General features: G+C 43.3%; 1 protein-coding gene across 1 annotated transcript in view; it reads right to left on the reverse strand.

Moving 5' to 3' along the window:
• METTL25 (methyltransferase like 25) overlaps nucleotides 1-13,056 on the reverse strand; it is a 231,543-nt gene that overhangs the window by 169,415 nt on the left and 49,072 nt on the right. The window contains exon 3 of the mRNA XM_068276853.1: nucleotides 3,327-3,491. Coding sequence (XP_068132954.1) covers nucleotides 3,327-3,491 — 165 coding nt within the window. The remainder of the gene's footprint in view (nucleotides 1-3,326; nucleotides 3,492-13,056) is intronic.

A 13,056-nucleotide genomic window follows, 5' to 3' on the forward strand; every position in this document is an offset into this window, starting at 1 on the left:
ATAACCCCTGAACAAGAATGCAGCAGATCAGGGGTGTCTGACATTATTGTCATATCTGACAAGATTATCTACATGCTTGTTTCAGACACTACCACAGCCAGAGGTCAGTAGGGCTGTCAAGTAACTGGTATTTTTTAAAAGGAAATAAATATGGCAGCTTCCATATTCTTCTTACTTCAGTTGTCCTTTAAGTCAGGCGTGTGTACAAAGCATAAGGGAAAGTTTCAAAGGTTCATAGGACACCTAGAAAAAAAAAAAGAAAAGAAAATTCTCTTCAACCAGATTTAATTTTTCTCAAAGTAGGACTTTAAAATTTGATTCAACTGAACTTTTAGCTGTTTATTTTCACATGACAAGATCCGTAGAAAAAAGGTCTCATCAGTGCTAAATATAAACACATTAATCCACTACATGAAAGTTAATTTCCAAGGAAACTTGATATAGTCACTGGGGTTAACACTTTAGATTAGGCTATAATTACAGGATTACATGCAAGTGTTTATTTTATTGCATTACCCATGTTAATCTATTTAATTGACTTATTTCCTCATTACATTAACTGATTTGGTTGGTTAACAGATGTTTTAATTTCTTCCATGGTTTGCTTATATATGATTAGCTAATAAGGAGATCTTGCTAATATGTTAATTTGATCATCTGATTACTTAGAGGTGTAAATTAATTGACTAATATGATTTTTTTTAAAATTAGAATGTATTTATTTTTAAAAGTAATTTCAATATATTAAACCTGAAGTTCAGAGCCTTCATTCCCAATGCAACACACACACACGCAGATGCAGGCAAAGATCAGTACTGAGCATGTCAACGTGTTTCCTTAATAGATATATTTCTAATGAGGCTTGTGACATAAAATGTACACCAGATGCCGGTAACAACCCAAGTAACCCAGTCATACAAGGAAATCAAAACAAATAAGTCTGTAAATAAAGTTGTGAGTTATACCTTGTGTCATTACACTTTACAAGTATTGAACACATGAAGAAAAGGATGTGCAAAACAGTATGGAAAGCCAATAAATTAGCTGAAATCTGTAAGCAGTTGAAAAGCAATCTGCTCCCCTATCAGTGCAAATTAAATGGAACCTTAAGTGAGAGGAATATGAAGGAAGCCGTTGCAGTCCCTTATAAACAACACCAGTTGACTGGCTAAGATCTCTAAGATGGCGCCGGACTCGGTCGCCACGGCCACAGGGCTCTGGCTTTTTTAGTACTTTTTAGTACTTTTCTCTCTCCTCCACTCACCTCTAAGCTCCACTCTTGCTGGGTAAGAGGCGGAGGACATGGGCACCACCGGTCCTGCTCCGCATCCACATCAGGGACAGCCACGGATCGCAGGCGGCGTGAGGAACAGCTGTTGAGGATCAGCTGTTCGGGGGCCACGTGTTGTGCACAGGCATGGAGAGGCAGCACGGAGTTCTGCTGCCGCCGCTGCCTCCCGATCATCACGGTCTCCACCTGCGCCGATCCCAGCACCGTAGCTCGTCACCTAGGACGGTTCCCAGCAGTGAGGACCTCCTTCGGGTGGCTGGAAGCTGCCGCCGGAGAAAGTCAGGACGTCGCACGGAGGAGCCCACAGCCGTCCCCCTGCCACAGTTCACAGCGGCCTGAAGCCGCTGCCCTTGAGACCTGGACGCCACAAGGAAGGATCTCACGGCCCCCACCGCTCACAGCTAGCAGGCGCTGCAAATGGATCCAGGTCGCCGCACAGCGGAGGGTCACAGCTGCTCCCAGCCTCTCAATGCACGAGGGACACGCCACGGCAGGCCCCATCCACCAAGGCCGGAGGATCCTTTTGTTTACCTGGATTCCCATGGGCCCTGGTGCTTGGATCTTTCTCCACCAGTCCTGGCTCTGTATGCTTCAGCTGCCAGAAGCACAGGGTCCCATCTGCCTGCATCCACCATAGATCCCTGCACATCAACTGGACTGATGAGCGGACCCAGGGGTGTTTTTCAATCTGCAGCCCCATGGACTCTGCCTCCGTCTCTCTCTTCTTGCCTTGGTCTTCTCTTCGTCTCTCTTAGCTATCCTTTCTCTCTCTCTTTCTTTGTCTCTCTTATCTATCCTTTCTCTCTCTCTCTCTTTCTCTAACCACTCTTTCCAGGACACACTGCGGGGCATCTGGAGCTGCTGTGGAGCGAGCGAGCGCCGTCGATAGTTTGCAGGCTGCTCCCCTCACATAGCACTCCAGATTTCCCCACGCGTCCTTCACTACAGTTACTGGTAATATGTATATATAGATATATGCTTAATTGTACTACTGTACCCGATTGTATGTGTTGAATTTGCATGCATGTGTTTGTACCATCTCTGACCCTGTATGAGCCAAAAATAATTCCGAGTACAACCCCCATTGTACTTGGCGAAATAAATTTGATTCTGATTCTAACCATGCTGAGCTTTTGACTTTGGTTGTTACGGAGTCACACACCTCCTATCAGCGGGAGGGAAGGGACGCGGGCGGGTAGTGGCGATGCGGAGGAGGCGGGGGAGCGGCGCTGACAGACAGCGCTTAGGTAAACAATGTGCTGGCGACACGCTGCGTGTCGCCAGCACTGCGGGGGCATAGCGGCGAGCAGGGGGGTCTTTGAGGCACACGATGGGGCAACAGAGGCTGGTGTTAGTGTGCCCAACCAGCCTCTGTGCCCCACTAACGTAATGAAATGCCACCTCGGGTTCTCTTTAAGCCAACTAAAAAAAAAAAAGTTTCACTTTCACTTTCTACCAGCCCCCTGTAGCCATCCTGCGCCTGCACCGCTCCTAGGGGATCCTCCGCTACCCCCGCCGTGGTGCAGTTTCTGTTTCACTAACTGGGAGTCGGCGGGCCACTGTGCCTGTGCAGCTCTGGCCATGCGCACCCTTTCTTGGGTTTCTGTCCGCAATAGCCTCCTGTCGTAGGGTGCTATTGCAGACAGGAAAGCAGAGAAGGATATGCGTGGCCAGAGATGCACAGGCAAAGGAGCCCACCAACTCCCAGTCGGTGAAACCGAAACTGCACCACGGCGGGGGAACAGAGGATCACTGAGGAGCAGTGCGAGCACAGGATGGCTGCAGGGAGCTGGTAGAAGCCCCAGGTAAGTTAAACTCTTTTTGTTTTAGTTGGCTTAAGTATTCCTTTAAAATCAGCTTGTTTAGTCCTAACTGGTTGTCTATAAAAGGTTTATCATTGACCAAGTATCACACAAGAAGCATCTCACGATGAGTAAAAGCAAAGAGCTCTCTCAAGATCTTTATATCCCAATTCATATTCAGCCCCACTGGTATGTACATTAATTCCTTGATTAAACATCAAACAAATACTTACCAGGTTTCTCAGTTGTTTGTGTGGCAAAAGCATCTAACAACTCTTCAATTTGGGTGCACAACCCCATATTTATTAAAGAATGGTACTGAGCTGCCTCTACAAAAGCTTCCAAGTCCACCAACTGCTCTGTAGCTTTAGAAAAGATTTTGGATATATCAGGAGCACCTGGCAAACACAAAACAGAGGAATAGGTATTAAAGCACTGGGAAAATGTCATCTGAAAAGGTCACATTTTTTAGTTCAAGTCACTGAGGAGGAGCAAAAGTAAAAAAAAAACTACAATGAAAAATCCGTCCACTCAAAACGAATATCTGAATTGTTGAAAGAGACATCTGACTTACAAAGAGCCCAAGGTGGGCTCAAAAATAAAAAAGTAGGCTACCTGATCCGTGGGGCTAAGCAGATCAGGTAGCCGCAAAAACTGCCACTCCTGTGGGCCGCATTGGCCCACTTTCAATTTTGTGACCTAAAGGCCACGACATTGGGATGAGAGATTAATTCTCATCCAGTGTGCAGGGAGATGGTGGAGTGGCAGGTAGCGCGGCCAGGGAGAGCTGCCCAATGACAGCTCTGGAAATCATGTAAGAACGCCCCTGGAGGGTGTTTTGAACAGGGAATCCCTCTCCCTGTGTTTACCTCTGAGATGGCGACAAATAATGTCGCCAATCTAGGGGGGCTATAGCGCGGCGGTGGGGGGGCAGAGAGCGACGGTGTGGGGACACAGAGGCATGTTATGAGGCAGAGAACATGCCTCTATGTCCCATCTGCCCGCCTTGGGTTCTCTTTAAAGCATTCATAAACTCATATTATTATTATGAATAAAAGTGCATCTCATCCATTAAGGCGTCAGCCATAAAATCAAATTCAATTTATCCACCCCCGCTGGGTTTATTATGTAGTCTACATGCTGTCTGCATTGCAAGCATTTCAATATAATCAAAAAAGCATCTGCTGTAATGAATCTTATCTCAGTCACACTGGCTCTATGTTGGTACATTTCCAGGGAGAGGGAAGCTGGTTATCTCCCATCCCACATTCCTGCTCCTCACTGCTTGGCTAAGGGCAGTTCAGTGTTACAGGCTGAGGCTGAGAAGGGAAATACACCTCATCCCTCTGAAGAAGCTGCTAAAATACATCTATGCTGTGCTCACGTGTGTCTACAAAGACACACAGTACAGAGCTCAGTGGGGAGGAGGGCTGGCAATGCATATTCCATTTCAGGCAGGAGAAAAAAAATAGTAAGGGATGAAATGCTATCAGGATTGGCTTCAGTCATAGGCAGTTTAGATGGAAGATATCTGGAACAGTTTTCTCTTTATTTATTATATAAAGTTCACTGAAATCAAAATGAGGACAGTACAATACATATGTTATGTACGTAGAACAAGCATTTATCTACTTGTATATTTTTTTTCCTTGGATAGTATGGCTATGCCCGCTTCTTTAACAAAAAAGATTTGTAATGTACAGTTGCCAACTTAATCTGGCTTGCATATCTTATTTCCCAGGTGGCAATAGCCACATTTCCCATAAAAGGGATAAAACAAGCAGATGCCAGACACATAATGTTCAAACATTTACTGCAGGAGTATCAAAATATCACCATTACAATTTTTTTTTTAAATCACAGATTAGAAGGCTTACAACCTAACAGAATGTTTCCAGGTCTTAAAGCATTGACAGAGGTCCCAGGTGTGTGCACTGACAGCAGATGTCAAATCAGGAGCGAGTGCATAGTTTTCCTCCATGATCAGATTGGTGTACAACTATGTGAAAAGAACCCGTCAATAGATCACTTCTACCAGGCTCTTCTCTGTGTATAAACACAGTCATCGAATCATGGAGAAACTATACCTTTTGAGAGATAGAAAACAATGATCAGCTCTATCCCTAATTTGGAAACAAAACTAAATTATTACCTGTGGTCTTTCTATAGAGTTAAATAAAAAAAATACATATTACATTTTGCATAGCAAAAATAAGCCACCCTGGACACTTCCCACAGGTTCAGTGCTGAATGGTGAGAGGTGCTGAAGTGTGGTGTTCGGGTGAGTTTAAATACCTATACTTAAGCTGTGTAACCGCCTGGCAGACCGACATGGCGGATCGGATCTTTGAGATTCCTGACAACACTGCTCAAAGTCCTGCAATCGCAGAAGTCTCGCTCGCGCTGCCATGTACGTAGCGTGACCTCGCGGTTTAACCCGCTGACAGGAGGAGGCGTCGCTGACGACCGTCGTCAAGGGGACATCAAGGGAGCCGTCGAGCGGTGAGTACAAAGCTTAAAGGGGAACTTCAGCCTAAACAAACATACTGTCATTAAGTTACATTAGTTATGTTAATTAGAATAGATAGGTAATATAATTTTTTACCCACCCTGTTTTAAAAGAACAGGCAAATGTTTGTGATTCATGGGGGCTGTCATCTTTTTGGTTGAAAGGAGGTCACAGGGAGCATAAGACACAGTTCCAACTGTCCTGTGTCCTGATAACCCCTCCCAGCTGCACACGCTAGGCTTCAAATGTCAAATTCAAAATGTAAAAAAAAAAAAAAAAAAAAAAAAAATGCACCAAAACAGCAGAACAAGAAAAACATCATCGGAAATCCCATCATGCTTTGCACAGCATCAGGGGAAAAATGCCCGGGCAGTTTTCTTTCTGTGCAGCTAAAAATGAGACTTGTATAAGAGAAACAAAGTTCTGATGCTGTGAAACTGTTAAAGAGACTCCGTAACAAAAATTGCATCCTGTTTTTTATCATCCTACAAGTTCCAAAAGCTATTCTAATGTGTTCTGGCTTACTGCAGCACGTTCTACTATCACCATCTCTGTAATAAATCAACTTATCTATCTCTTGTCAGACTTGTCAGCCTGTGTCTGGAAGGCTGCCAAGTTCTTCAGTGTTGTGGTTCTGTGATGCATCCCCTCCAGGCCCCTCTGCACAATGCCTGTGTGTTATTTAGATTATGGCAGGTTCTCTCTGCTCTATTATCTTTTACAATCTGGATAAATCCTCCTCTGAGCTGGCTGGGCTTTCACATACTGAGGAATTACATACAGGAAGAGCTGTCTGCACTCTGCAGGAAGAAACAGCCTGACACTTCAGTGGAAGATAGCTGCAGGGGGGAAGAAACACACAAATGATCTCTTGAGATTAAAAAGGAAGGCTGTATACAGCCTGCTTGTGTATGAATGTATTTTCTATGTGTGGACATACTGTACATCAACCTACTTCCTGTTTTGGTGGCCATTTTGTTTGTTTATAAACAAACTTTTTAAAACTGTTTTTAACCACTTTTAATGCGGCGAGGAGCGGCGAAATTGTGACAGAGGGTAATAGGAGATGTCCCCTAACGCACTGGTATGTTTACTTTTGTGCGATTTTAACAATACAGATTCTCTTTAAAGAAACACCAGGCCTTTTCAGTGCTGCTTTAGTCTGGAGGTTCACTTTAACAAAGATCTTATTCCAATCAGACCTAGTTAGTGCTTTGGTCTGACCAATCAAAGGCTTTCCCACCAAGTGACCATTTCCTCATATAAAAGTAGAGCACATTAGTTAAAGGGATGAAGATGAGGGGCTGGACTTGTCTTCTCGGATTTCAGAACAAAGCGGTGTCTCCCAACTTTATTGATCTCTATTTACCAGATGACTGACTTAATATGTTAATAATAAAATAAGCTGGAACTTTTTTTTTTTTTTTTATCAAATTTGGGATGAATAGTAAAAAAAAAAAAAAAAAAAAAAAAAAAAACCCCAAACAAACAGCATCTAGGCATTACGATTTAATTGCTTACTCCAAATGACAAAACTTAACTGCTGTCTTGTTGGAGATCAGCCATTTCCTTAACTGAAAAAAAAAGTAAAATCCAAGACAATTTTATATCAATAATTACCAAGTAACAGAACAAGCACATTGTAATTAAATCATATGTCCAATTCCTGACAAGTTGAAAGCTCCAGTGGGACTTTCAGATCTAATTACAAGGAGAGAAGGAAGGAGCGAGCATGACAGTGTAAGCATGCTGACAGGGCAGTCCTACGCACTAAGCAATTCTGAGAATCAGTCCTTCCTCTTTTGCCAGATTGTAGCCAGTAATGCTGTATTAAATTCCTAAACACCAATGCACGGATTGGTGAGGTGCACAGATTGAATGTATAACTTAACATGTAAACATGTGTATGGACAATGCCAAGCATAGAAATAACTAGGCTTTTTTTTTCTCTCTCAGCCTGGATAAGTTAACATGCAGGTATGCAAGTGACAGTTTGTCTCCAGTTCGGACCTAGATGGTCTATAGGACTATACCGTAACCTTCACTGATAAGGAATTACAACCAATAAAACCCAAATTCCTTACAGAGAACAGCTTCTGAGAGCAGGGAAGAGATAAAAAAGGTCAATTGTTCATAGTTTTTTTTTTTCTGGTCTGGTATACTTCAAAGACTGTGTCATTGAAGACAGCAGAGACAATGATATATTAAAACTTAAAAGGTATATTTAAAACTAAAATAAAAGTGGCATACCTCAAAAAGTAATTTTAAGAGGCAGGAGGATAAATACAATTGTTTATTTCCACCTCAATATCCCTTTAGAGCAGATCTAATCAGACTGGCTCCATTGACACTTTTAATGATACACTAGCTTTGTACTGATTGATGCATAAAGCTAATACAGCTCAACTCACATACAACGCCTGACCCCCAAAACTCCCTTTTTCTCATCCCTATTGCATAGTCTATGAAATGATGGCCTCTCTTAATCAGTCCTTAGTCAATAAAATGATTGCACATTACTTTATTATGATTACAGATCATTAGCTTCAATGTTTTGAACAAATCTAATGCCACTAAAAATACTGTATACCATATGCCAGAGATTTGTCACCAAATTTTTTGTTGGGGATCTATTGTTTTGCGAGAGAGTAAGAATGAGATAGTCTTTTTTTGTTTTACGAGTTTCATGCAAACTGAATGGAGGCAAGTGCACCACTGCCAAGACTTGTGGCTGAAATCTCATTTGATCTCAACTATTTCAATATGGCTATTGTACAGTGATTTGTTTCTGACTACTGGTCCCCATCTACTCTTGAAGACTACCAATGGCAATACAATGCTTCTGCAGTGAGTGTTCCTGTTAACACGACCTTAAAGAGTAACTGTTAGGCATAATATGTTAAATCTATTTTCTATTTTAGCCTATTACATACACAAAAAGGATTGTAATAAGGCAATGCAAAAAGTTAAAATCCTTCTTACTTTTTCCTAGGAGGTTTTTCTCTCCCCATGCCTGCAGAACGCAAAGCCGCAGAACAGAAATGACAGCCAGGCTGATTGGCTAAAGCCTCTGTCAATCACCGCTCTGCTCTGCGATTGGCCGCCTGCTCTCCCCTTGTCTGCGGCGGTGTAGCCGCTGTAGGAGCGCACGGAGGGGGGCCAGAGGCTATCTCCTCTTATTGTCCTCTGCCCCCCTCCTCCAGTGTGATGTCCGCGCCCCCCTTCTGCCCTTCTGCCGCCCGCCGCCGCCGCATTATCCTTCTTCCCCGCACAGAACTTTGGGGAAGGATAAAGGCAGCGCACAGACTCCAGGAATAATGTTCCCAGGCGCTGCAGTTCCCCCCATACTCTCTGCACTGCCGCCGGTGGTAGTGCAGAGAGTATAGGGGGGAACTGCAGCGCTTGGATCTATTGTTAGGTGAGTCTTTGCTGTCTGCAGCTTTTCCTCCCCGCTGTGCTGAGGATAAGTGCGGGGAGGAGGGGAGTGCGGGGGGGGGGGGGGGGGGGAGAATATACCCGGAGGAATCAAGATGGCCCCTGCCATGAAAAGGATGACCCTTTATTTATACTATCAAATTATATTGAAGGAAACCGAGGACAGTGCAATACATCTGTTATGTAAGTAGAGGAAGTATTTATCTACTTACATATGTGTTTTCTTTGATGGGCATGTTTTTGCTAATAGTGCCTCTTTAAAGGAAACCTGAACTGAGAGGGATATGGATGTTTTCTTTTAAACTACACCAGTTGCCTGACTCTCCTGCTGATCAATTTGCTGCAGTATTATCTGGATCTCACACCTGAAACAAGCATGCAGTTAATCCAGTCTGACTTCAGTCAGAGCACCTGATCTGCATGCTTGTTCAGGGGCTGTGGCTAAAAGTATTAGACACACAGGATTAGCAGGAAAGTCAGGCAACTGGTATTATTTTAATAGGAAAAATCCATATCCTACTCAGGTTACGTTCCCTTTAAAGAGGACCTGAACTCTTGCACAGCTAAGAATTAAAACATCGAGAAATGCATCCTGTATGTATTTAGAGAGTTTAGCATTTCTAATTGACACTGGGGATTTATTTTAGGATTTGTATCAGCTGTAACAAAGAAATGTTTTTCTTTAAAGGTTATTATGCTGGCACATATCTTTTAGAGCAGAGAGGAAGGGTTGAGCTCAGGTCCGCTTTAAAAGCCAAAATCAAAGAGAAGATCACCATTATATTATAAAGTCTGTTCTAAAGCAGAGCTACCAGCATTCTCAATTTGTAAACTGATATGAGTTTCCTAACAGCAGGTATTGCAAAGCACTTGTAAACCTTTGTTATAGTTGAAGTGTGTTCACTCCATAGTCCACTTCAGATGGAATAAAGTTCTTGATTTTGCTCTCCTAAAGCTGGCCATACACTAGGCCGATTCCCGCCAGATCGACAGCAGATTCGATCACTGGGATCAAATCTGCTGTCACATCGTTCCCGGTACACGCCGAATTTCGATGTATTTCGTCCCATCCCGTCGATCGCTCCGTGCGGAAAATTACCGGTGATCGCCCGCGGGTAGGGAGCGCGTCGCTAGCGGCGTTCGAGTGCCTGACGACCGACACAATAGAGCAGCAAGGGCGCTCTACTGTTTAAACTTCCTGCCGGGCAGAAAGAAGTGAAGCATGCTGGAGACCAGAGCGGAGACGGAGCAGCAGTGACCGGGAGCAGTCGCGCCAGCGGAGCAGTTAATGTATGCGGGGGGGGGGGGGGGGGAGCGGCCGCAGCACCACCACCACCACCACAGATTGTGAACGGTTTCAGGCTGAAATCGGTTCACAATCTGTTTGCAGTAAAGGTAGCCATACGATCCCTCTCTGATCAGATTCGATCAGAGAGGGATCTATCTGTTGGTCGAATCTGATGGCAAATCGACCAGTGTATGGCTACCTTTAGACTTTATTCTGCTCCTTTCCACCATCCATAAATCAATGGAGGAAACTCAGATGGCCTCTCTGTGGACAGCAGAAAGAGGCAGGATGGAACTAAAATAAAAAGTACATTTCTCTAGTTTCCCAAAAAGTATGAATGGGAAAAGATTACAGCAAATTTGCTAACAGGCAAACATGCAATTTTAGAAAGTTGAGATTCATAAAAATAAAAGTTTGCTGATAAGCACATACACAGATGAAGCACTGTTTCCTTGCAGTGCTTTAAGTTGTACACAAGTACAAGGACTGTCACCCAACATAGATTGGGTCCAATCCCTCAGGTGATAGTTTGGGTCCTGATGCTGTACAGACACATCACTAGTGACACGTGTGTTACTATGGAGAGGAAAAGAGGGATGATATGCAGCACATGGAGTGGGGGTTTGAGCAGCTGTGGGGAGTGCAAAGAACAATGCAATTGGGATTGGGGGTCACTTGGGGGTTGCTAAAGATCTAGCATGCCAGATCTGTGCACATTGTATGGGGACCATGGTACACAATCTAGATTCTTGACTGAGACAGTCTGTATCAGCCACCCCCCCAGCAAGTTTAATGTAGTGTGTGTATATAGCTTTAGTGTTCCTAACTAAATAGGATGCTGTACTCTATCCTCAGGTGGGTGGGCAGTTTCAGAAGCTTCATATTTCATGTGTGATCTTATGGTCAGATTGTAAATCAGTTCCAACGTATATACACAGATGCCAAATGTACCATATGAATGGCATTGTGGTCCTGTGTATTCTGGGTTGTGATAGTCACCACTGTTCAAACTGTACAACTCTCTCAAGTAAAACTTAATTCCAGGCAAGAGGAAGAATTATAAAAAAAAAAATATTAATTGTGTACTCTTGCTGTGACACAGAATGTACAGTTCTCATAAGTTTACAAACTCTGATGCAATTAGTCAACACATAATTGTGTGTACCCCTTTCAAATCACGATGACTGCAATCTCCCATAAGGGCCAAATCAAAAGTTTACTTGAACGTCGGTCCTGATAACTTACACACAAGTTGACACATCCATTTTCAAATAAAGAGAGTGTCTTTTACATCTAGTCTTTTTTGGCGGCATATTGACCAATAGACAGATCTCTCTCTGTTGGCCGCCATAAACAGCATGTCTATTCCAGACTGATTTTAGCATGAAATCTTTCACCAATCGGCCTTCTGACACTTCCTCGTCACCCCCAACCACTGTTCCCCCCCTGTGGTGCCGCTGCTTTGCTTTAATACCTTACCTGTCCACAGCCCGCTGTTGTGTCTGGGCTCCTTTTCCCCGTTTAAGCCCCATGTGATTGCGGGCGCATTACACAGTTTCCATTGCGTTCATAGTACGTGATTATCACTCTTGGTTACTCTTGCACATTCCATCGAGCATGTCGAGATTTCCCAGCATGTCCAGTCAATACATGTGACCAAATGTGGACCAAAATTGGTCACATCATCGATCGGGCATGCTTTTGGCAGCACAGATTTCCATTTGATTCAATAATAATCGAATCAAATGGTCAATCGGATGCCAAATCTACAGACGTATGGCAACCTTTACTTATGTCATTGTAATCAGTGTCAGTGTGTACAGAGCCTATTTAAATTCACTCAGAGGTGGGCTGACTGCTAGATATCGTGTCATAGGGAAAGCAAATGAACGGTCAATGGACCTGCAAAAAAATAGGTTTAATAAATCAGAAACAATACAGAGGCTGCCTTTGGGATCAGCATATATTCCATGGAGTTGAATTACAATCTGACCATAAGATCACACATGAAGCTTCTGAAATAGAAACTACTGCCCACCCACCTGTGGCTAGAGTGTACTGCATCCTGTTTGCAAAGCCTTAATCCTCATTCATTTACGACTGCTGCAGGAGGATACTGGGAATAGAATAGAGTACTTCATGCTATATTCATTACTGACCAGCTATTTTGCTTCCACTAACATGTTATTTGGATTTGGTTCATTTTGTGCAGCAGGGAGACATTCCGACTTTACGGTTTACCTATGAGTGAGAAGTCTGAAATTTAATGAGCTGGCTGTGAAAAGGTCTCAAACCACAAAGATAGATCATTTGGATTTGCTGTGCATAGCATCCTATAGAACACACTAACCCTAAATGTATGTTTGGCCAAAACATTTACCTGTTTTGGTTCCAAGGCACATTTTAATACCTGGCCCGGATGAAAGTCAAACTTTAAATTTATTGACTGTGCTGGCCCTAATGCAATGCCATAAATTTGCAAGGAGGATTCTGCACAAGATGCCGTTAAACTGCCAACACGTCAGGAGAGGAAAAGTGGAAGCTTTCTCTTTAAAAACAAGAGCTGGGTTAAGAGAAAAGGAACTTCATTCAAAGAGAGCCAATATGATATGCATAACAAACTGTTAGACAACTATCAAGTTATTACTTAAACATACAAGTCAGCATTTTACTAGCCATAAGATGACAAAAGTCGATAATATGCATTTTAGCACTTTCTAGATTGTACATG

Source organism: Hyperolius riggenbachi, chromosome 3 (assembly GCF_040937935.1).
Source record: "Hyperolius riggenbachi isolate aHypRig1 chromosome 3, aHypRig1.pri, whole genome shotgun sequence".
NCBI lineage: Eukaryota > Metazoa > Chordata > Amphibia > Anura > Hyperoliidae > Hyperolius > Hyperolius riggenbachi.